Here is a 26073-nt window from a genome sequence, read left to right as displayed (position 1 = left end):
AGTTTGATCCTCAAGTAGCCTGAGCATTGCTTCATGCCTCCTTTCATCACACTGACATCACATCTCCTCTCGCTCTTCCCTCCTGTCCTTGCGTTCATTTTGTGCTTTCCTGCACTCTGACATTGTCTGCCTCCACGCATTCTGCTGGGCTCTTTCAGTGTGGGAGGACTGTATGAGCTCAGAGAACATGTCATCGCAAGTGCGTTTTTTCGCCTTCTAATCTTCGCTAGCCTCTGGGATGGAGACAATAGAGCGAGCATTGAAACATTTGCAGCTGTGGGAGGGAAAAAAAGGGAGAGTGGTATTTAAAAAGACACATTTTAGAGAACAATGGGTACACTCTTCCATGGTGAACCAAGCTGTTAACATTAGATAGCACGTGTGCTTTCTTTACAAGGTCGCATTTTGACTCTTATATTGAGGGCCTGCCAGTTGGAATTCCATGTTGGAATGGTTTCAAACAGCAGCGCCCTCATGTCCCATACCAAGCACCCGTTGGGTTGGCCATTTAAAATGGGTTGGCAATTTAAAAGGAGGGGCTGCGGTTTTCAGGTTAATGTGCAGCACAAACCCAACTAACGCCCTCCACCCCACCCTATTATCTGGGATGATAGCTTCACCCCTCCCCCCACCACGTGGCTAACAGCAGGGATGATTTCTGTTTAGCCACAGGCAAACAGCCCAGCAGGAACGGCCACCTCTGAATGTCCCCTTAATACAATTCCCCTATTTCAACCAGGTGACCATGAACGATATCACTCTCCTGAGGATAACACAGAGAGATAAAGAACGGACGTTGCTTGAATGCCAGCAAACACCGGGACCATACGCTGCCATGCTTTGTTATGCAATTATTCCAAACTATGTGCTACTGGCCTGGCGTGGTAAAGTGTCCTTCCATGGTGGACGGAATAAGGCTGCCCTCCCCAGAAACCTTTTGCAAAGGCTTTGGGAGTACATCCAGGAGAGCTTCATGGAGATGTCCCTGGAGGATTTCCACTCCATCCCCAGACATGTTAACAGACTTTTCCAGTAGCTGTACTGGCGCGAATGCATCCCAAGTCTTCAGGGCAAATTAATCATTAAACACGCTTGCTTTTAAACCATATACAATGGAGCCTGCCTTGGGTGGGTTGGGAGGGTAGTGGATGCTGGCTGATAAACAGTTCCTGGCTGTCAGGGAAAACGTTTTTTCTGCTTCCTTGCTGTGCGCTAACTTCAACATCCTCCTCTTCCTCATCCCCTAAATCCGCATCCTTGTTGCATGAGAGTCTATTGACGGAGTCCATGCACGGGGAGGGGGGGTAGTTGTAGGGGCCCCCCTAGAATTGCATGCAGCTCATCATAGAAGTGACCTGTCTGGGGCTCTGATCCGGAGCAGCCATTTGCCTTTCTGTTTTTTTGCGCTTGCCTGGGCTCCTTAAGTTTCACGCGGCCCTGCTGCAGGTCCCTGTTATAGCCTCTGTCCTTCATGCCTTGGAGATTTTTTCAAATATTGTGGCATTTCATCTTTTGGAACAGAGTTCTGATAGCAGGGATTCATCTCCTCATATAGTGATCAGATTCAGTACCTCCCATATGGTCCATGCTGGAGCTCTTTTGCGATTCTGGGACTGCATGGTCACCTCTGCTGATGAGCTCTGCATGGTCACCTGTGCTAATCAGCTCGCGACGCTGGGCAAACAGGAAATGAAATTCAAAAGTTCTCAGGGCTTTTCCTGTCTACCTGGCCAGTGCATTGGAGTTAAGAGTGCTGTCCAGAGCGGTCACAATGGAGCACTCTGGGATAGCTCCTGGATACTGTCAAATTGCATCCACACTACCCCAAAGTCGACCCAGCAAGGTCGATTTCAGCGCTAATCCTCTCTTCAGGTAGGACTACCAAAATCAATTTTAAGAGTCCTTTAAGTCGACAAAAATGGCTTCGTCGTGTGGTCAGATGCAGGGTTAAATAGATCTAACGCTGCTAAATTTGACCTATACTCATAGTGTAGACCAGGGCTCAGAGAGACACACCAGAGATGTGTCCGCCATAAGATCCTTTAATGGTCTACCAGGTGTGGCTGAGGTGAGCGTAAAAAAGGTATGTTGCACACAGCGACACCTAGTGGCTGAGAAGTGTAATACATTTTACCATTCCAATACATCTCCGTCTTTACATTTTACATTCCTACCATACACTATTGACACTATCACATTGTCTTTGAAGTTCAGTAGTGATTAGTCAGTTAAGTATGTCTGAATCGTACTGGCTTTCTAATTACACATCCCAAACACATAACAGCTTGGTCATTTGCTTGTCCATTGGTGGCAATGACTGGCTGTGATCGGTCTGGAAGCCTTGAGTTTCTCTCTTCTAGTGTGTAGAGTTTGTTCTGCCAATTGTTCTTTCTGAGGTATACACTGAAGATGTTGATGGTTCCTGTTGAACTCACTCTGTCTGTCTCGATCACATACGATCTGGGCATTGGATTCTTTCTCTTTATGAAACTGGAGTTCTCCATCCTGTTTGACACCAACACAGTCCAGACCTGGGAGTTCTCTAACTGAGTGATGTCTGCTGTAAAAGTTTTCAAAAACTCTTTAGCCTAAGACTAAGGGGGGATATGATAGAGGTATATAAAATCATGAGTGATGCTGAGAAAGTGGATAAGGAAAAGTTATTTACTTATTCCCATAATACAAGAACTAGGGGTCACCAAATGAAATTAATAGGCAGCAGGTTTAAAACAAATAAAAGGAAGTTCTTCTTCACGCAGCGCACAGTTAACTTGTGGAAGGTTGTGAAGGCTAGGACTATAACAATGTTTAAAAGGGGACTGGATAAATTCATGGTGGCTAAGTCCATAAATGGCTATTAGCCAGGATGGGTAAGGAATGGTGTCCCTAGCCTCTGTTCGTCAAAGGATGGAGATGGATGGCAGGAGAGAGATCACTTGATCATTGCCTGTTAGGTTCACTCCCTCTGGGGCACCTGGCATTGGCCACTGTCGGTAGACAGATACTGGGCTAGATGTACCTTTGGTCTGACCCGGTACGGCCATTCTTATGTTCTTATGTTCTTTTTATCCGATTTGGCTGCTCTCTTAATCTCTGGCCACTTTCGAGATAGAACTACTGTCCTGACTTTGGAAAAGAACTTGAGTTGTCTTCCCATCAGGAGTTGTGCTGGACTGCATCCAGTAGCTGCTGTTGGTGTTGATCTGTGGCTCAGGAGAGCAAGGAATGGATCTTCCTGCTATCGGATTTTCTTGGCTGTCTGTACATTTCTCTCAGCCTCTCCACTCACTTGTGGGTAATCTGGGCTGCTAGTAATGTGATCAAAATCCTATTTTATTTGGAATTACTTGAATGCTGCTGCAGTGAATTGTGCTCAGTTGTCTGCTTTTGCTCACCAAACTGAGCAAAAGCATAGTTCAGTTTCTCCATAACACTGTAACCTGATGTGACTTTCAAGTACATTATTTCTATATACCTGGAAAAATAGTCCATGCCAAGCAGGTCCTCTGAATCTGCATAAATCTGCAGCCAATCTCTTCCAAGGCCTGGCTGGTAGAGGTGTTGTGTTGGTCTGTTAGTTCTGCAATGTTCACATGCAGATACTTCATTGCATATGTCCTTGCTGGTGCCTGGCCACCATGCCAACTGGTTGGCCCGTTCACAGTCAATCCTTGATGCCCTTCAGGGATGAGGTTTAGGGGCACTAGGGAGGGTAGCCCAGGCTGTCCTTGCTTGTGCACTGTGTGCACGGGAGCTCTCCCCCCGCTGGAAGCAGTAGTGTGACCCTTACCCGCACTATGGTGTCACTCCAATCCCTTGCCCTGGAGAGACACTGCCCAGCCCCGCAGCTCCCCCACGAGGATCGGGCCCAGTGCCAGGGGCAAAATCCTATCTATCTGCTCCCCGCTGGCTCAGAGGGTTTGATCCCCCCATGGCACCTCCTTTTCCCTCCAGGCCATGTGAGACGGGATCCCCCCCACATACAACTGCATGGAACAGGGGCATTGTGAGGCGAGTGCCCGCTGCCGTGGCAACCATCTCCACAGCGAGGCACAGACTCCGATAGGCGGTGCAGGCGAAGAGGGAGGCGGGTGCCCTGGAGGAGCCCCCGGGATCTGGCAGCACCGCCGGCACTGGAGCATCCACCCGTGGGGCACAGGGAGCCGGGTTCAGCCTGACCCCACATCAGGCAGGAAAGCTCCTCACAGGCAGGGAAAGCCACCATGGAGCAGCCAGCCCCCTAGCCCCCTGCCTCTCCCTGCCCTGACCATGGGGCAGCCAGCCCCAATCCCCCCACCTCTCCCTGCCCTGACCACAGGACCGCCAACCCTCCAGCCCCCTGCCCAGTCCTACCCCCAGCTCTGATCCACGGGACAGCCAGCCCCCTAGCCCCCACCTCTCCCTGCTCTGACTATGGAGCAGCCAGACCCCTAGTCCCTGGCCCCTCCCTGCCCCCAAGGTCTGACCCAGGGGCCAGCCAGTCCCCTATTCCACCCACCCCTCCCTGCCCCCAGATCTGACCCACCAGGTAGCCTGCCCCTTATCCCCCCATCTCTCCCTGGCGCCTGGATCTGACCCATAGGCCTAGGCAGCCCAGTATCCCCTTCCCTGTGTCAGACCCATTCACACACCGTGGGGCTGGAGTAACCCTGAGTTGGGTGGTCCCAGGACGGCAGGCACCTTGAAGGGGACGAGGGGCGGGGCTCAGGACCCTGGCTATCCATGTCAGAGGGGGTCCCTCAAGCCAGGAGGTGCTGACCCATCTTTTCCCCCCAGCTCGGCCATGGGGCCCCCCACTGAGCTGCTGCGGGGCCGGGCAGGCCCGGAGGCCTGGCGCAATGAGGCCAAGGCCATGGTGCGGGCAGCGCACCAGCTGCGGGGGCGCTGCTGGCGGGAGGCGCTGGCACAGTGGCGCCCACCGCACCCCCTAGGCCAGCCTCAGGAGACACCCTACGAGCGCCGCACACGGCTTCAGGGCTGGCGCTTCAAACTGGACGTGACGGAGGCTGGTGAGACACTGGAGAAGCCGCCTGAGGGGCCGGGCATCACACTGTGGAAGAGCAAGATGAAGCCCCCACCATGGGTGAGCCAGCTGCCCCTGCCCTGCTTCCGGGACCACTGCGCCAGCCAGAGCAACAGGCTGGCTGCCCGCTATGCCAGCGCTGTGCGCCTGGTGGTCAGCCGGCTGCGCCAGGCGCTCACCGAGCTCAATGAGCAAGCCAAGCGCCTCAACCTGGCACGCCAGCGCCTTGATGCTGCCCTGGCCAAGGTGCGCACCGCGCTGCTCACCAACCAGCAGAGTGCCCTGGTGCGCGGGCACCGGCCCCCAGCTGAGCAGGTGAGAGCCCACGCCTCGTATCCCCCCGCACACCATTTCCCTGTCTGTGCCCTCTATCCCTCCATGTCCCATATCCCCTGTGCCCTCTATCCCCTCACACCCTGTATCCCCCATGTCCCGTATCCTCCCAGCATGGTCAGGTGTGGGCACCAGTCCCCAGCCGAGCAGGTGAGAGCCCCCACCCTATATACCCCGCACCCCATTTCCCCTGTGCCCTCTATCCCCTTGCACCCTGTATCCCCCATATCCCATAACCCCCCAGCACACCCAGGCATGGGCACCAGCCCCCCATCAGGCAGGTGGGAGCTCCAATAACTTGTATCCCCATATGCTCCATATCCCCTGTGCCCCATATTCTCCGCACCCCTTATCCACGCTCTATCCAGATGTGGGCACCTCATCTCTACCAAGCAGGTGAGAGCTCTCCCAGATCCCAGATCCACTCACACCCAATATTGCGCCCCCTGTGCCCATCACCCCCCAGCATGGCCAGATGCCAGCATTGACACCCCTACCCCCACTGACCAGGTGAGAGCCCCCACCTCATATCTCACCACTCCCCATTCCCCCCACACTCCATATCCTGCCCTGTATCCCTCCCGTGCCCCATAGCCCCAGCACTCCATGGCCCCCCAGTGCCCCCAGACACAGGCACCAGCAGGTGACATCCCCCCATGGCCCATATCCCCGATACACCCGGTATTCCCCCAAGCGGTGCCAATCCACCAGCATGGGCAGGTGCTGGCACTGGCTGCCCCCCGCCCCACACTGAGCAGATGAGAGCCCCCTGTGCCCCATATCATACCCACAGGGCTATGTGCAGGCATCAGCTCCACACCGTGCCAGTGAAAGCCCCCTGCCCCCTGTGCCCCACCACCATGTAGCATATCCCCCACTGTGCCCCACCACCTCCCAGCATGGCCAGGCACCAGGACCAATCCCCCACCAAACTAGTGAGAAGTCCCCCATATTTCACCACACACTATTTATCCACTCCCTATGCCCCATCACCCCCCATCACAACCTGTCACAGGCACCGACAATGCCCCCGCACAGAACAGGTGAGAGCCCCATGGACCCCATATCCCTCCCATGCACCCCACATCCTCCCCCAGCACAGTCCCCACTGAGCAGATGAGAGTCCCCTGATGTTTACCATCCTCTCCATGCCCCATATTCCTCACACTCACACACCCCCAAGCACGGCCACCTGTGGACCCCCCCCCACAGAGCAGGTGGTACCCCCACACCTATCCCCCCCGCCCCATATCCCCACCACACACACCCAGCCCCGCTCCCAGCCCAGATCCCCCCAGTGCAGCCAGCACCAAACCTGCAATGGCTGGCATTGCTGGGGGCTAAGCGTTCACTCTGCCCCCGTCTCTGCTCATCCCCCCGCGGTGCAGGCCCCAGACCAAGTGGACGCACTGCTGCGGTGGGAACGCAAGGAGCTGCAGAGGCTGAAGGTGGAGCTGGAAGGAGACATGGACATGTCGGAGGCGCACCTGAAGGTGGGGCTGAGGCGAGGGCCAAAGGCCTAGACAGCAACTAGATGCCTGGGCAGGTGCTGGGCACTGCCTGGTCGATCTGGCAGTGGGTGGGCAGGTGTGTTGGGGGGTTGCCATCCCTGCCAGCATGCCCCCTTGGGGCTGGGCTACCAGCTCCTTCTGCTGGGTCCCCTGTTGACAGGGGCTTGGGCTCCATGGTGTACTCAGCACTTCATCCCGGGCACCGAAAAGCCCAGCAACCCACAGTCCGATGTCCCACTCTGGACCCCCTGGGGCACTGGGCCAGGTGCTGGAGCCAGGGACCCTTCTCAGCAGGACGCCAGCAGCCCTTAGCCTACCATGTCTGAGCCAGGAGTACTGCCATCTCCCTGGTGGATTGGCAGGGAGCCCATCCCCCTCTGGGCCACAGCCTGGGAACCCCGTAATGACAGGTTGGGGCTGTCTACCCTGCCCATGCTACCCACTGGGGCGTCTTCCCATCGTAGCCTGGGCACCGGCCCCTCCTCTGGGCACCTCATGTGCCAGATCCCTGCTGGTGTCTCCCCATTTGCCCCTCTCACTGGGCTGCCCTGGCACCCGCCACCAAATCCCATCCCAAAGGGAGCAGCTCAGCCCAACCTGCACCCCCTCGGGCCGTCCCCTGCTGGCCTGTCTTGAGTCCCCTGCTCTGTCCCTCGCCGTGCTCGCCAGCCTGAGGCTGCCTCGCCCCCGGAGCCTGCTCCATCCCAGGGATTGCCCCATGTCTCTCCTTCCACCCCGCCCTTCCCAGGTTTCACCCCCCCTTCCCATGGCTTCCCCTTTGCCCTGCTGGGCCCTCCGCAGTCTCATGCCGAGAGAGGCACTGCAGAGATTGGTCCCTCTGCCCACAGCTGTCTCTGAGCTGGGCACTCACACTGGCGCACTGGCAGGAACTGGGCAGGTGTGGGGGGCACACTGACCTGTGTTTCCTGTGCCAGGCGCTGGGCGGGTGTCGGGGTTTGAGGGTGTGGGGAGCACACTGACCTGTGTTTCCTGTGCCAGGCGCTGGGCGGGTGTCGGGGTTTGAGGGTGTGGGGAGCACACTGACCCATGTCCCCCATGCCAGGCGCTGGGCAAGTGCCAGCACACCCTGAACATGCTGTGCCAGGAGCGGGGACAGGTGCTGGAGCTGCTGGGGCAGCCGCTGCGCATGGTGCTGCTGGAGGCCGAGCGCGAGTCCTGGCTCAGCCTGAGCCGGCCCTCGTCCCCCTTCGTAGTGAGGAACCCTACCCCGGAGCCCAGCCCTGTCGGGCCCTACACACCAGGTATGGCCTGGCCCACCCCACCCCAGGGACCCCCCACAGCCCTCCCAGAGCCCCCCTCAGCCCCTGTGTACCACCATTAGTCCCCACTCATGAGCCCAGCCCCGTCGGTCCCTACATGCCAGGTATGGCCTGGCCCCCACCTTATTCCAGGGACCCCTCCCGCAGACCCTCCGGAGACCCTGTACATCCCCGGAGACCACTTTTCACTCAGCCCCCCCTCAACCCATGCATAAGGGACCCCCACTCCACTCACCCCCCCACTCAGCCCCCCAAGAGCCCCCTCATCCCCTGTTCCCCCAGGGACCCCCCACTCCGCTCAGCCCCCCTCAGCCCATGAGTGCCCCGATTGCACCCCACTTCTAAGCCTAGCCTCACTGAGGCAGTTCTGACCCCATGTCCCCCCAGAGTGCGCGGCGGCCATTGAGGAGGCACGGTGCCTGACCCTGCGCTCCAAGGAGGTGCTGGCCACGCTCAAGGCAGCCACAGCCCAGGCCACGGCCTCGCGCCACCAGGCCCAAGCGGCCTTAGATGGCAGCCTGCAGCGCAAGATGGACGAGACTCTGGCGCTCAAGGTACAGGAGGGAGGCATGCTCCCTGCCCCCCCACACACTGCCCCCCATGGAACCCCTGCACACTGTGCCCCAGGGAACCCCTGCCCCCCAGCATGCTAACCCCTACGTAACCCCACCCTTTCCTCACCCCCATGCACCTCCCCCTGCCTTTGCCCCCGCCCGCACACTGACCCCCATGGAACACTTTCCCTGCCCCCTCCCGCATGCTGCCTCCCACAGAACCCATTCCCCTGCCTCTGTCCCCTGCACATTGCACCTCACGGAACCTCACCCCTCCTCCTGCCCCCGCACAGTCCCCTATGGAACCCCTGCTCCGTGCCCCCCACAGAACCCCACCCCTCCCCTGCCCCCCCACAAAATACCTCCATCTCCCCCTGCCCCCTGCACACTGCCCATCTCGGAACCTGTCCCCCCTGGCCCTCGCACATTGCCCCCCATGGAACACCAGCCCTGTTCCCCGCATGCAGGGCCCCCTATGCTGCCCCCCCACAGACCCCTCCCCCTGCCCCCCCCACACTGCCTCCCATGGAACTCCACCCCTCCCCCTGTCCCCCTGCATGCTGCCCCCCCAGAACCCCTGCCCCTGTCCCCCCGCACACTGCCCCCCATGGAACCCCTCTCCCTCATGCTGCACGCTGACTCCCACAGAACCCCAACCATCCCCCTGCCCCCCGCAAGCTGTCCCCGATGGAACCCCTCCCCCTATCCTCGTCCTCCCACACGCTGCCCTCCACAGAACCCTTCCCCCTGCCCCTCACACGCTGCCCCCCACAGAACCCATCCCCCTGCCCCTGTCCCCTTCCATGATGCCCCCCAAAGAACCTCACCCCTCCTCCTGCCCCTGCCCCTGCCCCCATGGAACCCATCACCCCACCCCTGCCTTCGCCGCCAGTACCATGCTGTGCATGCCTAGGAGCCCTTTTCAAATGCCCAGGCCTCTGGGAAATTGCCCCCTTTGCCCCCACCCCCACCCCATTGGCAGGCCTGCTTCCTAGACAGAGCCCCTGGGCTCCAGCCCTGTTCTCTGCTGGAGAGCCCAGTCTGTGCCCAGCCTCCCTGCACAGAGCGGGGGGCTGGGCACTAGGTGCATGGCTGGGCAATTGGCCTTCCCCTGTCCAGGTGCGTTCGCCACTGAGCCGGGGTCGGCCTGGGCCAGTTCAGCCAGGCCTCATTCAGACTGACCTGTCCGGAGAGCCAACAGTCCAGCCCCGCCCCTGTCCCCAGGAGCCCTGCGCAAGTGAGGAGACACTGAGGCACACGCAGACATCATAAAACTATAACAGAAAATTCGCACTTCCTCATACCTGCCCCATAAATCGCCCGGAGCCCCTAAACCAGTGGGGCTTTCAGCCTGGCTGGGGGAGCCCCTGCCCCACATTCCCCCATCCCTATATCAGCCCCACAGCCCATACCCCACGCTAGCACCATGCGCCCAGCTCTATACCAGACCCACAGCCCCTGCCCCACACTCCCCATCCCCCCCAGCTCTATACCAGACCCACAGCTCCTGCCCCACACTCCCCGATCCCCCCCAGCTCTATACCAGACCCACAGCCCCTGCCCCATACTCCCCCATCTCCCCAGCTCTATACCAGACCCACAGCCCCTGCCCCACACTCCCCCATCCCCCCAGCTCTATACCAGACCCACAGCCCCTGCCCCATACTCCCCCATCCCCCCAGCTCTATACCAGACCCACAGCCCCGCCCCTTCTCACCCCATCCCCATCCCTGACCCACAGCCCCTGCCCCATGTCCCCCCATCCCCCCAGCTCTATACCAGCCCCACAGCCCCTGCCCCTGCTCACCCTGTCCCCATACCCGACCCACAGCCCCTGCCCCATGTCCCCCCATCCCCCCAGCTCTATACCAGACCCACAGCCTCTGTTTCAGGCTCCCCTGATCCTCCCATCTCTATACCAGACCCATAGCCCCTGCCCCACACTTCCCCATCCCCCAGCTCTATACCAACCCCACTGCCCTTGCCCCACACTGCCCCATCCCCCCAGCTCTATACCAGCCCCACTGCCCCTGCCCCACACTGCCCCATCCCCCCAGCTCTATACCAGACCCACTGACCCTGCCCCACACTTGCCCCATATCCCCAGCTCTACCAGCCCCTGCCTCAGACTCCCCTCATCCTCCCAGCTCTATACCAGACCCATAGCCCCTGCCCCACACTTCCCCATCCCCCCAGCTCTATACCAGCCCCACTGCCCCTGCCCCACTCCCCCCCATCCCCATTGACAGCTCTATACCAGCCCCACAGCCCCTGCCCCACCCTGCCCTCATGCCCCCATCCCTATATCAGACCCACAGGCCCAGATCCACACTGCTGGGGCAGGGGATGGCACACTGAAGGACTGATTATGCCCCACCCACACTGGGAGGCCACTGGGGGAGGGGGGGCACTCAGGCCCCACCTACAGGCCAAGGGGGAAGATCTCTGGTGTGGTCCCCAAACCTGGGGGTTGAGGGGTGGGGTGACCCATCCCTGCGGGGACCCAGCGTGCCCCCCACACCTCATCCTGTGTTCCCTCCCCGGCCAGGAGCGTCTCTACATGGCTTTGGGGGGCATGCGCAGCACCCTGAACCGCTGCCAGCGCTTCCACGGGGAGCTGGACATCACCCAGGGCATGACCATGGTGAGTGGGAGTGGAGGGGGTTGGGGGGATGACCCTCTGCTGGGAAGGCAGTCAGGGACCAGCAGGTGGGGAGTGACACTGCTGGGAGGTGGGCAGGGGTGTTACCTGCTAAAATTCTCTGTTACTCACACACTCTAGGGCACCCACCTTTACCCAGTTCCTAGGGCTCAAGGCTTAACCCTCTTTATTTAGGCACCCCGACCCTTTCCCAGTTCCTAGGGCTCCAAGCAAAAGGCACCTAACTTTACCCCTCCTGTGGGCTCCAGGCAAACATCCTTTCCCTGTGGACTCAGGGCTTAATTTTTTGAAGGGTTTACGGGCTCTTTGAAGGGTAGTGAAAGAGCCCTACACAGTAATATCCTACGTAACCTCTATTTATTAACAATCACCACAAACCAGAATGCAACCACTACACATACAATGCTCACCACTCCCAACAAGATGAACTTTTCTTGATGGCCCATCAGGATCAGGTCATCTGGGGGAACTACAGGTTCTGCACGGTGTCATTGGCAGGGAGTGTTGAGGTCTGGCAGCTCTGTTCTTGGGGCTGTGTCCTGGAGTTGGTTCCCAAAGAACTTCCTTTTGGACCCCAGTTTATACAGTGAAACTTGAGGCCTGCTTATCTGTACTTTAACTAATTATTTTACTAACCAATGCTGACATATTGTAACAATTGTAACCAATCCTACCCCACCACCTTAATTAATTTACACTTAGCAAAATTAATTATGTAACAGACAGAAACAAAGAACCAGACAGAGATCATACAGACAAACAACAGGGAAGTGGGGACCATAATGACAAATCAATACAGAAATGAGGATTTCACAACCACAACTGTTGATAAGTGATTTCTTGACAGACAGGATGCTGTCAAACTAAGTTTTCTTTAACCACCTTAAGATCTGTTTCTTTATCTGGTGATAGTGGGTGCCATTAGGATGGGTCTCCTTCTTAACAGCCTGATATTACATTATTTTAATGTAATTTAGATGGAATGTGAGGATGTGACTTCCTGCTTCTCAAGTAATGGCTACGGCTCTTTTAATCTGGGTGCAAAGGAAGGCCTTAGGCTTTAGAACTTGCAATATGGCTACAGACAAAGGCCTTATCCTTACCGGGGAAGGGGGGACCAGCTGGGGGCAGGCAGGGAGTGACACTTTGCTGGGGGGGGGCGGGCAGGAAAGAAGGGGCCAGCTGGGGGCACCCGGGGGATGGGCAGGGGAAGGGGAGACTGGCTGGAGGCAGCCGGGGGATAGGCAGGGGAAGGGGAGACTGGCTGGGGGCAGCCGGGGGATAGGCAGGGGAAGAAGGGACTGGCTGGGGGTGGAGGGGGCTCCTCCAGGGGAAGCTGCCCTGCTCTGACCCCTGCTACATTGTTCTAGGGCCCTGAGTCCAGCCAGTACCTGGAAGCACGGGAGAAGCTGACCCGGCCCCTGGTGCGGGTGTACCAGCGCCATGTGGGCACCCAACTGCCTGAGGCCCAGATCCTCACCCAGGTAAGTTCCAGGGGTCGCACCCACTGGTATGGCTGTAGGGAGTAGGGTGTTGCCCATCTGGGGGTACTTTGCCCAGTTGTGATGGCTGTAGAGTGGTGATGGTGTTGCCGGATGGGGGTACCTTGCATTGCTGGGATGGCTATAGGGGTGATGGTCTTTCTGGGCAAGGGAACCTTGCACAGCTGAAGGGGCTTTCAGGAGTGATGGTGTTGCTAGCTGAGGGTACCTTGCCCAGCTATATGGGGTTACTGGATGGGGATATCTTGCCCAGCTGTAGGGGATGATGGTGTTGCTGAGTAGGGATACCTTGCCTGGCTGCAATGGCTGTAGGAGTGACAGCATTGGTTGGCAGAGATACCTTCCCCAGCCATAGGGGGGTGATGGTGTTGCTGAGTGGGGGTACCTTGCCTGGCTGCGATGGCTGTAGGGGTGACAGCGTTGCTTGGCAGGGGTACCTCACCCTGCTACAGGGGGGTGACAGTGTTGCTGGAGGAGGGATGGCTTCGCCTGGCTGCTAGGGGTGAGGTGTAGCTAGGCCGGGGTACCTCACCTGGCTGCTGGGAGGTGACGGTGTTCCCTGTCCGCCTGTCCCTCCCCCAGGGCAGTGTGCAGCTGGAGCGCTCCATGCAGAAGGCAGCAGCCAATGTGCAGCAGATGCAGGCCACCCAGCGGCACCTGCGTGCCTCCATCCGTGACAAGGAGACGGGCTTCCACGTGGATGCCAGCGTGCAGCGCCTGCGCCGCCGCCGCATGCACCCCCGCAGCAGCCTGGTGGAGGCCTGCCAGCTGCTCTGCTCCTAGGGGGCCCCCATAGCCAGAGCATGAGAATAAAATCCCAGAGACCTTTGACCTGCCCAAGAGTATTACTCCACCGGGGAGAGGGGAATGCGGGGCCTCGAGTGGGGCAGGTTGAGGACGCCAGGGGAAGTGGGGATGGGGGGACCAGGGGCATCGGGGAAGACGAGTGGGGTGGGGGAGGTGTCACAGAGCCACAGGATCAGTGCTAACCCCCAGCTTTAAACAGTCCCTTGGAGGATCCACTTCTTCAGTGGGCCAGACCCCCCGCCCAAGGGGTCCCACTATTCTGCAAGGGGAGGCCACTCGGCCTCACCACCTCCTGGAGTGAGCCCCTGAGCTCCAGCCTTGCTGCTTCATGCCCTGAGCTCTGCCCAGTGGGTCCAGCTGAGCCAGACCCCTGGGCAGAGACCTGCCCGCTCTGCAGGGCCCAGTGCGTTGGTGGGTGTCAACTGTTCAGTGCTAGGGGCTCCCGTTGGCTTTCTGGATCCTCCATTGATTCGGGTCAGTTTCAGCCAGTCCTCTAACAAGACAGGCAGCGAGGTGACACTCCCCCCGCCACATCTCTCCTGTGCTGCCCCAGGAGCAGGATTAACCTTCCTGCACCCACTGGGTAGCACTGCAAAGTACTGGGGGAAACTGAGGCATGCATTATCATCGGAGAAAATATTACAGAAAATTCCCACTTTGTCACATGGAGGCCAGGGGGTGAGGGTTGGGGAGCAGAGGGGAGGCTGGGTGGGAAAGGGATCTGGGAGGGAATAGGGGATGGGGGAGGCCAGGTGGGTTGGGACTTGGGAGGCACTGGAAAAGCTAGGTATAGTGGGGGTTGGGGAGGCCAGGGGGCACTATGGAGGCCGTGTGGGGTGAAGGTTGGGGGACAATGAGAAGTCTCGGTGAGGTGGGGGTTGGGTGGCATGGACTGCTGGGAAGACTGGGTGGGATGGAAGTTAGGGGGCAAAGGAGGAAGCCAGGCAGGGTGGGGACTGAAAGGGGCAGGAGGACTGGAGAGGGTGGAGGGGGCGAGGGTTGGCAGGGGACAGGGGAAGCTGGGTGGAATGAGAGTTGGGGGGCACTGGGAGAGCCAGGCTGGGGGCAGGCTTGGTGAGATGGGAATTAAGGGGGGCATGGGAGAGGCTGGCCAAGGTGGGGTGGGGAGGACACCAGCAAGCCCCCTGTCAGGCTCTGGGGAGTCAAGCCCACTCCTCCCTCCATAGCTCCGGACACATCGGCACAGCCACCTTGACGTCCCTCAGCCAAGGGGCTGGCCAAACACCCAGGGGCCCAGCAAGGACGCTCCTGGCCCGCGCTACCTGCCCCCGGCGACTGGTCTTGACCCTTTCACCATGTGGTCGACGTGCGAGCCAGGCTGGATGGTGGCTCCCTCCCCCAGAGCTGGGCCGGCTGTGCAGGGCTCCTAGTGATGCCATCACCAACGCACATGCATGGGCACCTCCCTGCTAACTGGGGGGCCCAGCCACGCTAGGCAGAACCCCAAAGAGTTTCTAGACCAAGGCGTTCTGCCGGCTTAGGCTTGTTGCCTGGCATCTCAACGCACCACTAGCCCTAGCCCTTGTCTACATTATGGGGTTGGGTTGAATTTAGCTGCATTAGGTCGATTTAAAAATGACCACGTCCACACAACCAATCCCATTCCGTCGATCTAAAGAGCTCTTAAAATCAATTTCTGTTCTTCCTGACAAGGGGAGTAGCGCTAAAATCGACCTGGCTGGGTCGAATTTGGGGTATTGACGGTATTGGCCTCCAGGAGCTATCCCAGAGTCAGGGGCGGCTCTAGGAATTTGGCCGCCCCAAGCACGGCGGCATGCCGCGGGGGGCGCGCTGGCGGTCGCTGGTCCCGCGGCTCCGGTGGACCTCCCGCAAGCATGACTGCGGAAGGTCCGCCGGAGCCACCTGCCGCCTTCCCGGCAAAATGCCGCCCCAAGCGTGCACTTGGCGCGCTTGGGTCTGGAGCCGGCCCTGTCCAAAGTGCTCCATTGTGAATGCTCTGGACAGCACTTTGAACTCTGATGCACTAGCCAGGTACACAGGAAAAGCCCCGGGAACTTTTAAGTTTCATTTCCTGTTTGGTCCGCATGGCGAACTCAGCAGCACTCAGCAGCAGAGGTGACCATGCAGTCCCCCCAGAATCACAGAGCATAGAATGTTTTTATGCTCCCCCTATCATCTCCGTCCCTCAGGTTATCGCAGATTAGAAGGCGAAAAAAACGCACTTGCGATGACATGTTTGCCGAGCTCATGCAGCCCTCCTGCACTGATAGGGCACAGCTTAATGCATGGAGGCAATCAGTGCCAGAGGCCAGGAAAGAATTAAGTGAGTGCGAAGAGTGGAGGCAGGACGCGATGCTGAGGCTAATGGGGGAGCAAATGGACATGATGAAGCTTCTGTTGGAGCTGCAGGAAAGCCAACAAGAGCACAGACCCCCGCTGCATCCACTGTATAACCGCCTGCCCTCCTCCCCATGTTCCATAGCCTCCTCACCCAGATGCCACATGGGGTGGGCGGGGAAGGAGGCTCTGGGCACCCAGCCACTCCACTGCAGAGGATGGCCCAAGCAACAGAAGGCTGTCATTCAAACAGTTTGATTTTTAGTGTGGCTACAATAAGCAATGTGGCCTTGTCCTTCCCTCCTCCCCCACCCCACCGTTATCATTATCCGTTATCTCTTTTTTTTTAATTAATAAAGAAAGAATGCATTGTCTACTTGGATCACAGCAGCCTCCACAGTAGACTTGCCCACAACAGCAGCGGTGACGTGAGCTGAGCGGGCACCATGCTTGCCGTAGTATGGCGTCTGCATGGGTAACCCAAGAAAAAAGGCACAAAACGATTGTCTGCCATTGCTTTCACAGAGGGAGGGGCAACTGACGACATGTACCCAAAACCACCCGCGACAATATTTTTGCCCCATTAGGCATTGGAAGCTTAACCCATAATTCCAATGGGTGGCGGAGACTGCGGGAACTGTGGGATAGCTACCCACAGTGCACCGCTCCGTAAGTCAATGCTAGCCACGGTAGTGAGGACGCACTCCGCTGACTTAATGCGCTTAGTGGGGACATACGCAATCAACTGTATAAAATCGATTTCTAAAAATCGACTTCTATCAAATCAACCTAATTTCGTAGTGTAGACATACCCTTAGTTCAGCACCAGGTATGCCCGTCCTTCTCCTTGTAGAGATTATTTTGCCTGGGCAACTGGTATAAACTGTACCGGCAGGCGCCCTCTCTGCCAGTCTAAGCTGCATCTCCTCCAGGAGGGTTCACTGGTATAGCTACACTGGTGTCCAAATGACATCACGACCAGAGAGCGTTCCCTTCCCTGTGTTTGGAAGGCAGTGCAGCCCAGCGGATACAGCTCTGGCATGGGAGTAAGGACCACCGGCGGCTCATGACTTTTGTGTGAGGTGATGCACCAATCACCTTCCAGGGCAGTGGTTGTCAAACTGTGGGTTGCGACCCAGTACTGGGTTGCGGAATGTAAGGCACTGGGTTGCAGTGGCTCTGGTCAGCACTGCCGACCGGACCGTTAAAAGTCCCATCAGCAGTACTGCCTGTCTAAGGCAGGCTAGTGCCTTCCTGTTCTGACACCATGCTGCGTCCCAGCAGTGGCCAGCAGCAGGTCTGGCTCCTAGGCGGGGGGTCCACAGGGTTCCGTGCACTGCCCCTGCCCTAAGCACTGGCTCCACACCTGGGGGGGGGTGGCGGTGCCTGCAGGTGACAGCTGCGTGGAGCTGCTTTCATACCTCCACCTAGGAGCTGGACCTGCTGCTGGCTGCTTCCGGGGCGCACTGCAGTCCATGGTGCCAGGACAGGTAGGAAGCCTGCCTTAGCACCTCTGCTGCACCATTGACCAGGAGCCGCCCGAGGTAAGCTCATGCTGCAACCCTGCACCCCAATCCCCTTCCCCAGCCCTGAGCCCCCCCAAACCTGAAGCCCCTTCCTGAACCCCAAACCCCTCATCCCTGGCCCCACCCCAGAGCCTGTGCCCCCAGCCCAGAGCCCCCTCCCACACCCTGAACCCCTCATTCCTGGCCCCACCCCGCAGCCCTCACCCCAACCCTCTGGCCCAGCCCTGAGCCCCTCCCACAGCCCAAACCCCTCATCCCCAGCTCCGTTGGTTGGGTGTTGCATTTCACTACTGGCAAGAGGGAGTTGGGACAGATTTCAATTAAATCACAAGCACTTCTTGTGGCCTTGTGTTATCTTATTGTATATACTACTTCTGAGGGAATTCTGTGCCAAAAATTAAAAATTCTGCATATTTTGTTTGTCAAAATAATGCAATATAATCAAACCAGTTTCAATTATCTTGTTAATTTATTTAAACTACAATACAGAAAAAAGTCACAATAACTATTCAGCATTTCCTAAACATATGAAAGTTAAATTACAAATACTAGGGAACCAATACCCTACATTCCAGTTTATAATTCTGGCTGGCTACTTTGGGAAGTGCTTGGTTCTGATTGTCCTGAAACGTTATTGACTGCATGATAAATGTTTTATTTGCCCTCAAAGTCTTTTTTTTTAAATGAATAAGTAAAATAGATCCTGACCTGTAATTAACCCCATTTTGCCATTCTGGCACAGGAAGAAAGTGAGACAGAACATAGATCTTCCTAGCTGAGGATTCTCTCACTGTTATTTACAATAAGGCTCCTTTTCACCACTCTGGCAATGTAAAAGAGCTTTAAAACTTTTACATGTGTTTTATGCACCTAGGGGAATTGACTAAGCATGGGAACAATTAACTGCCTCAGAGGACAGAACCTACCTCATGCCTACCTCCAAACAACCTGAAGCCCTACCCATCCAGGCCAGGTGAGCGAGAGTGACAGAGTCCCCCCATGCATGCTCACATGCCCAGCCCCCACCCCACCATGGTGATTTACGCTTCTACTTGTTGCTCTGAGCATGGGGAATGTGTCCCCGCATATTTTTTTGCTTCCCCATTTTTCTGAGGGGGAGCAAAGAAATCTGCGGACAAGATGAATTCTGCACCCACGCAGTGTTGCAGAATTCCCCTAGGAGTAATATAGACAAGAGTCACTGTCCTTAAATATGCAAAGAATCCTGTGGCACCTTATAGACTAACAGACGTTTTGCAGCATGAGTTTTCGTGGGTGAATACCCACTTCTTCGGATGCAAGCAGTGGAAATTTCCAGGGGCAGGTGTATATAAGCAAGCAAGAAGCAAGCTAGAGATAACGAGGTTAGATCAATCAGGGAGGATGAGGCCCTGTTCCAGCAGTTGAGGTGTGAAAACCAAGGGAGGAAAACCAACTGGTTCTGTAATTGGCAAGCCATTCACAGTCTTTGTTTAGTCCTGAGCTGATGGTGTTAAATTTGCAGATGAACTGGAGCTCAGCAGTTTCTCTTTGAAGTCTGGTCCTAAAGTTTTTTTGCTGTAGGATGGCCACCTTAAAATCTGCTATTGTGTGGCCAGGGAGGTTGAAGTGTTCTCCTACAGGTTTTTGTATATTGCCATTCCTAATGTCTGATTTGTGTCCATTTATCCTTTTCCTTAGAGACTGTCCAGTTTGGCCGATGTACATAGCAGAGGGGCATTGCTGGCATATGATGGCATATATTACATTGGTGGACGTGCAGGTGAATGAACCGGTGATGGTGTGGCTGATCTGGTTAGGTCCTGTGATGGTGTTGCTGGTGTAGATATGTGGGCAGAGTTGGCATCGAGGTTTGTTGCATGGGTTGATTCCTGAGCTAGAGTTACTATGGTGCGGTGTGCAGTTGCTGGTGAGAATATGCTTCAGGTTGGCAGGTTGTCTGTGGGCGAGGACTGGCCTGCCACCCAAGGCCTGTGAAAGTGTGGGATCATTGTCCAGGATGGGTTGTAGATCCCTGATGATGCGTTGGAGGGGTTTGAGCTGGGGACTGTATGTGATGGCCAGTGGAGTCCTGTTGGTTTCTTTCTTGGGTTTGTCTTGCAGTAGGAGGCTTCTGGGTACACATCTGGCTCTGTTGATCTGTTTCCTTATTTCCTCGTGTGGGTACTGTAGTCTTGAGAATGCTTGGTGGAGATTTTCTAGGTGTTGGTCTCTGTCTGCGGGGTTAGAGCAGATACGGTTGTACCTCAGTGCTTGGCTGTAGACAATGGATCTTGTGGTGTGCCCGGGATGGAAGCTGGAAGCATGAAGGTAGGCATAGCGGTCGGTAGGTTTTCGGTATAGGGTGGTGTTAATGTGACCACCACTTATTTGCACCGTGGTGTCTAGGAAGTGGACCTCCCGTGTAGATAGGTCCAGGCTGAGGTTGATGGAGGGGTGGAAGCTGTTGAAATCATGGTGGAATTTTTCCAGAGTCTCCTTCCCATGGGTCCAGATGATGAAGATGTCATCAATGTGGCGTAGGTAGAGAAGGGGCGTGAGTGGACGGGAGCTGAGGAAGCGTTGTTCCAGGTCGGCCATAAAAATATTGGCATATTGTGGGGCCATGCGGGTGCACATAGCGGTGCCACTGATCTGGAGATATATATTGTCATTAAATTTGAAATAGTTGTGTGTGAGGATAAAGGCACAGAGCTCAGCAACCAGTTGTGCTGTGGCATCATCAGGGATACTGTTCCTGACAGCTTGTATTCCATCAGTGTGTGGGATGTTTGTGTAGAGAGCCTCTACATCCATGGTGGCTAGGATGGTGTTTTCTGGAAGGTCACCAATGCATTGTAGTTTCCTCAGGTAGTTGAAAGCAGCTATCTGCAAATTTGACACCATCAGCTCAGGATTAAACAAAGACTGTGAATGGCTTGCCAATTACAGAACCAGTTTCTCCTCCCTTGGTTTTCAAACCTAAACTGCTAGAACAGGGCCTCATCCTCCCTGATTGATCTAACCTCATTATCTCTAGCTTGCTTCTTGCTTGCTTATATATACCTGCCCCTGGAAATTTCCACTGCTTGCATCCGAAGAAGTGGGTATTCACCCACGAAAGCTCATGCTGCAAAACGTCTGTTAGTCTATAAGGTGCCACAGGATTCTTTGCTGCTTCTACAGAACCAGACTAACACGGCTACCCTTCTGATACTTGTCCTTAAATATGTATGTGTACAAAATGTATTTTGTGGCTTTGGGGAATTCTTGGTTAGGCTGCACCTCCTGGGCCTGGGCTGATGAGCCACCACACCTCAGGACACCTGGGTTCTATCCCTGTCTCTGGCCTGCTAGGTGACCATGGGCAAGTCTCATCCTCTTTGTGCATCAGTTTCCCCCATATGTAAAAGCGGGATAACAATCTTGCCCCTCCCATGTAAAGTGCTGAGATCTGCAGCTGGAAAGGTGTGCTGCAGCTGAGGTAGTGATGGCCTGAGACTGACTCTGCCCTAGACCACCCAGGCGTCTTACACCTGCGTAACAGCCCAGCTTGCTGCTCTTGGTCAGCCTGTGTTCACACCCCTGCTCCCTTGCAAAGCCTTTCTCTCCACCCCACTGCAGCACATAGAGCTTTATATGCTGTCTCTGGGCGAGACCCCAGCCCCTGTCCCCAGAGGGACCCACAGCACCTAGTCTCGGTGTGAGGAGGTCCCCAGTCTCCGGGGGAGGCATAAGCCTGAGCTCAGGAACGAGCCCTGGAGCTGCTTTCCCACTAATACCCAAGGAGAGGGTACATAGGGCAGCTGTGCCCTCACTAGACATGGCGTTGTTCGCTTCGCAGCTGCCAATGCACAAGCGCGGTAACAGCGCAGCCTGGAAAATCGGACGGCCGCGGGCTCTGGGCTTCGTGCTTCCTCAGTACGCACGCGCAAGAGAAGTGGTGGCGGGACATGACACATGCTGCGCATGAGCTCGCCCGAGCTGCCATTTTTGAAATGACGGGGTGAGCGGCGCGCGCAACCGTCAGGGAGGGGCCCATGCAGGACGACGCTTCCAGCAGTGCGCATGCGTGAACACCATCTCCAGACGTAGAAATGGGGGCATGCCTACGCACGCGCACGACAAATTAGCGGGCAAAGCCCTGGGCGGAAGCGAGGCTTCGGAACCCATTGTCGCGCTTGCGTGCCACCCCTGGACGCAGATTAGCGCACGCGCACTTCGCCACCGGAAGCTCTTCTTGGCCCTCTAGATTATAAGAGCCTGGGAGACCCCGTGTAGAGTTCTCTTTCCTGGGCTGGACGCCGCCGGAGCTACCGCCATGTGAGTGCCGGGGGGGGGAATGGGATAGAACGGAACGCTGAGGGGGGGCGGGGTCCCGCGCGTGGCGCGACGGGGAGTGGAACCCCGGGGGCGCGAGGGGCCCGCGCGTGGGGCGATGGGGAGTCTGGAACCCCTGGGGATGTTTCCTGGTGCAGCCCCCTCCCCATATGGCCTGATCCTGTTCCTGCCGTGCAGACACCCTCTTCCCTCCCCCCCCCCAATTTCCACCCACGGGCGCAGTAGCCTTGCCCGGTGCTGTGGGGGGCGGAACTGACGTGCCCCATGGTGGAGGGGAGCCGGTCGGTCTTACTGGAAATATCCTGCGCAGGCCCCCTGGGTGGCTGGGCCCCCCCCCCCCCCCGTCCAGGCTGTGCGCTCCCCACAGCAGCTACCCTGGAGATCCCTCCAGAGGCGTCATTTTGGGCAGCTCCCCTACCCCAGGGGGGCTGTGTGTTGGACTGAGGGGGCTGTCCCATGGGGGCCAGCAGGGATTGCACACCACTGTGGGGTGCTCTCCTTGGTGGGGACATTGAGGGGGGCTGCTGGTGAGGTGCAGGGGTTGCTCTGCCAGGGGACTGTGTGGTTTGGAGGGTTCTGCCCTATAGGGATGGGCATGGAATTGGGGTACCCCATATGTGGGGGGGTTGAGTGTGGGACATGGGTGTTATGCATTGCCTGACCCTCCCTTCTCCCCTCCCCAGAATGACTGAGTGGGAGACGGCACCTGCTGTGGCCGAGACCCCTGACATCAAGCTGTTTGGGAAATGGAGCACGGATGATGTCCAGATCAATGACATCTCCCTGCAGGTCTGGGGAGCCTGAGTGGGTGGGCCAGGATGCTTGGGGCTCCCCCCCCCCCCCAACGCAAACCCTTCATGCTCTCTGTATGCAGCGGGTGGGGCTGCAGGGACTGAGTCAGGATGCCTGGGTCCCCAGCTTACACTCGCACCCTGTCAGGGGGGAGGGATACCTTGGGGGGGTGGGGATACCTAAGTCCTTCACCTCTCCTCACAGCTCATTGGATCTGCCACCCCCTTGCTCTCAGACTGGCTGCCCTTGTCAGCATGGAGTATGGGGGGGTGTCTCCCCCTCCTTGGCCCCCTGCTGAACTAGTCTCTCTCCCTGGCCCAGGACTACATTGCAGTGAAGGAGAAGTACGCCAAGTACCTGCCCCACAGTGCCGGGCGCTATGCGGCCAAGCGCTTCCGCAAGGCCCAGTGCCCCATCGTGGAGCGCCTCACCAACTCCATGATGATGCATGGCCGCAACAATGGCAAGAAGCTCATGACCGTGCGCATCGTGAAGCACGCCTTCGAGATCATCCACCTGCTCACCGGGGAGGTGGGCTGCCGGGGGCGGGGGTGCTGGCTGTCCTGGCCAGGCAGGTGTGTGGGAGGGAGGGTTTGGGCGCTGGGCTCTGTGCATGTGATCTCAGCTGGGGTTGGGGGTTGGGTTACGTGGGATCTATGCCCTGGCTGACCTGTCCATGTGACTCTCTGTGCAGAACCCCCTGCAGGTCCTGGTGAACGCCATCATCAACAGCGGCCCCAGGGAGGACTCGACCCGCATTGGCCGTGCCGGCACAGTCCGGAGACAGGCCGTGGATGTGTCCCCGCTGCGCCGCGTCAACCAGGTACACCCCTCCCTGGCCATACATGTGTGTACAGCGTGCTCCTCCATCCCTGAGCGTGACTTCCCCTCCCCATGCAGCTGTGCCTAGTGCCTACTCCACAGTGCATATGGGCTGGGCACTGCTGCCCACTGGCTCTGGGCACCTGGTAACCCCTCTCTGCCCCCCAGGCCATCTGGCTGCTGTGCACTGGAGCCCGTGAGGCCGCCTTCCGCAACATCAAGACCATCGCTGAGTGCCTGGCTGACGAACTCATCAATGCTGCCAAGGTGAGGGGTGGGGGCAGGGCTCCTCTCCCCCCCACGCGCACCTGCCTGCGCCTGGCCCATCGCACTGGGAGATGCCCTTGTCCTCTGCTCTGAGTGGGCAGGCAAGTGCTGGGCTCCCAGACAGCACCCTGCCCAGCTTCGTGCTGTCAGGAGTCCGATGCCCTGCACGTGGCTCCCCCAGCTCAGCCCCTCCTTCCTGCTCTGCCACTCGTGTTGACAAACTGGTGTCAAAGGGCTTCTGTGCCACATAGTTGCCACTTCTGTGCCAGTCGCCAGCCTGGGTCACTGCTGGGGCGTGACTGCCCCCTGGGGGCTGTGCGGATAACTACACCTGATGGAGGGGAGATTCCCCAGCTGCTCCTTGGCTTTGAGTCCATGTGTGTCTCTAGCAGTGAAGGGCTGCAGGACTGCTCCTGCCCTAGGGCCTCCAATGGCCTGGCCTGCCCCTGGCAATTGGCATGAGCCTTTGACTGAGCCCTGCCCTACAGCTGTCCCCTCTGCGGTGAAGTGCTGTCACCACTGGAGGGTGCCCCTGTGCCCTAGGGGGTGCTGAGCTGGCTCTTAGGCTGTGGGGGGGGCTCCACTGTGGGGGGAAATCTCACCCTCTTTCCACCTCCCAGGGCTCCTCCAACTCCTATGCCATCAAGAAGAAGGACGAGCTGGAGCGTGTGGCCAAGTCGAACCGTTAAAGCTGCAGGAACCACCCCAATAAACTCTGATTCCACTCACTCCCCTGTGCGTCCTCTCTGAGCTGCTGGGCCCAACCTGCAGGGGGAGGGAGTGAGCCCTGCTTGGTGCTGCCCTTATCGTAGAATACCAGGGTTGGAAGGGACCTCAGGAACTCATCTATCCCAACCCCCTGCTCAAAGCAGGACTGATCCCCTAGACAGATTTTTACCCCAGTTCCCTAAATGGCCCCCTCAAGGATTGAACTCTCAACCCTGGGTTTAGCAGGCCAATACTCAAACCACTGAGCTATCCCTCCCACTTCCATGAGCACCTACCGCCCTCTCCTGTGCCTTGCTCTGTTGCCCTTGTTGGGGATGGAGGGGGGGGATGGGCAGGTGGCATCTCTTGCATGGAGAGGTGTGGGTGGCAGTAGTTCTCCCTGGAGAGGGCTTGGTGGAGGGCTGCAGCTGGCTCCAGCTGTGTGTGTGTGTGTGGTTGGGGGTGGGGCTGCTCACCACTGCAGAGATCACAGTGAGGTGGAGCAGGCTCTACTGCCCATCTCGGGGGAGCCGCTGCTTGCAGACCTGGCTTTGCCCCACGTGTCCCCTAATAACTACCCCTGGGGGTCCACAAGGCATGGATGGGCTGGGAGCTGGCTGTAGGGCCCTGCCTTGCTCCTCACCCTGCTCAAGAAAAGCTGGGGGAGCATGAAGAGCGGGGCCCCCTCTTGAAATGGAGTCACTGCCCTCTGCAATGGGGACAGCCCTAGTTCCCAGGGGTCCAGCAGGACTCCTCCGCCCGGCCTGTTGATCTCTGTTCCCAGGAGCTGCGGGGTGCCATGTAGGGCATGTCACAGAGTAGGGAGGAGGCCCAGGGTAATTGGGCTGGAGGAGAATGGCTAATTGGCCAAATGCCGTGGGGGTGGGGGTGTTTTGTGTGATGGAGCCAGTCCCCCCAGGCAAGGCTGGCCAAGCCAGTCAGACCAGTCGGGCTGGCCCCGAGGCCCCGGTTCTGAGCTCACTCAAGCTGGCTGGGACAAGGAGGCTGTTGCTCCAGAGCAGGTTTGCTGGGCTGGGCCTTGGCCTCAGTGCAGGGTCTAGGCCTCTTGGAGAAGAGCCAGGGCTCCCTAGACTCATTACACAGTGTGGGCAGATCTGACCTCTGGGTGCCTCCTGCTCCTAGACCAGCTGGGGCTGAGATGTCTCCCCTCCCCTGCACCACCAGCTCCTGGCCAACCTCTCCAGCCCCATGGCATCCAGACCTTCCTGCTCAGCACTTGCTCTTTGTCCAGCCTTCACAGCTTGGGTCTGGGCCCCTGGCAGGCCCTGTGGCATGGCTGGGAGAGGGCCTGCCCCATGCACACCCCTCCCTTTCCCCTGTACACACCTCTGCCCAGACCCATAGGGCTATGCACAGACCCTACCGAAGGAGCTAGCCTGCCGGGGTAGTAGCTGCCTTCTCAGCTCATGTGTGGGGGCCCATGGCTTTCTCTGCTGTGCTGCCCACAGAGTAGGGGATAAACACCTTGGAGAGACTGGAACACTCCATGGGTTAGATTCACTTCATAGGGCTGGTCCTAAGCCCCCAGTGTGGCACAAGGGGCTGCTGTTGTGTGGGGGCAGGACTTGTTAGGGGGCACTGTAGGGAGCAGCAAGATGATGGGCTGCAGGGAGCAGGGCAGGGGTT

General features: G+C 57.7%; 2 protein-coding genes across 5 annotated transcripts; both read left to right on the top strand.

The window, feature by feature from the left end:
* Positions 1 to 4037: 4037 nt before the first annotated feature.
* On the top strand, positions 4038 to 21533 carry CCDC105 (coiled-coil domain containing 105). 4 transcript variants are annotated; one of them, XM_044981663.1, is made up of 8 exons: positions 4038 to 4208; positions 4777 to 5338; positions 6745 to 6849; positions 7931 to 8129; positions 8535 to 8701; positions 11250 to 11345; positions 12734 to 12847; positions 13448 to 13688. In XM_044981663.1, exons 2-8 carry the CDS (start codon positions 4784 to 4786, stop codon positions 13646 to 13648), a joined length of 1437 nt encoding a protein of 478 aa, XP_044837598.1. In that variant the 5' UTR covers positions 4038 to 4208; positions 4777 to 4783; the 3' UTR covers positions 13649 to 13688. The 4 variants fall into 4 exon arrangements, 3 of the variants coding, with proteins under 3 accessions (XP_044837598.1, XP_044837597.1, XP_044837599.1); XR_006572702.1 differs by lacking the exon at positions 13448 to 13688 and adding exons at positions 18392 to 18490; positions 21341 to 21533 and having other exon boundaries at positions 4038 to 5338; XM_044981664.1 differs by having other exon boundaries at positions 4039 to 4189.
* A 151-nt stretch (positions 21534 to 21684) lies between these two features.
* On the top strand, positions 21685 to 24446 carry LOC123345073 (40S ribosomal protein S5). Its single transcript, XM_044981720.1, has 6 exons — positions 21685 to 21819; positions 22521 to 22626; positions 22951 to 23160; positions 23324 to 23452; positions 23620 to 23718; positions 24339 to 24446. Exons 2-6 carry the CDS (start codon positions 22522 to 22524, stop codon positions 24405 to 24407), a joined length of 612 nt encoding a protein of 203 aa, XP_044837655.1. The 5' UTR covers positions 21685 to 21819; position 22521; the 3' UTR covers positions 24408 to 24446.
* Positions 24447 to 26073: the final 1627 nt, after the last annotated feature.

The sequence above is a fragment of the Mauremys mutica genome, chromosome 12, assembly GCF_020497125.1.
Source record: "Mauremys mutica isolate MM-2020 ecotype Southern chromosome 12, ASM2049712v1, whole genome shotgun sequence".
NCBI classification, from domain to species: domain Eukaryota; kingdom Metazoa; phylum Chordata; order Testudines; family Geoemydidae; genus Mauremys; species Mauremys mutica.
The sequence above is the reverse complement of the archived record's forward strand: the minus strand, read 5'-3'. Positions and strand labels throughout refer to the sequence as shown.

Coding starts and splice junctions, on each gene's coding strand:
- CCDC105 (XM_044981663.1), top strand. CDS start 4,784: ATGGGGCCCCCCACTGAGCTGCTGCGGGGCCGGGCAGGCCCGGAGGCC. Junction 5,339..6,744: donor ACCGGCCCCCAGCTGAGCAG/GTGAGAGCCCAC, acceptor CCCGCGGTGCAG/GCCCCAGACCAAGTGGACGC. Junction 8,130..8,534: donor TGTCGGGCCCTACACACCAG/GTATGGCCTGGC, acceptor ATGTCCCCCCAG/AGTGCGCGGCGGCCATTGAG.
- LOC123345073 (XM_044981720.1), top strand. CDS start 22,522: ATGACTGAGTGGGAGACGGCACCTGCTGTGGCCGAGACCCCTGACATC. Junction 22,627..22,950: donor TCAATGACATCTCCCTGCAG/GTCTGGGGAGCC, acceptor TCCCTGGCCCAG/GACTACATTGCAGTGAAGGA. Junction 23,719..24,338: donor AACTCATCAATGCTGCCAAG/GTGAGGGGTGGG, acceptor TCCACCTCCCAG/GGCTCCTCCAACTCCTATGC.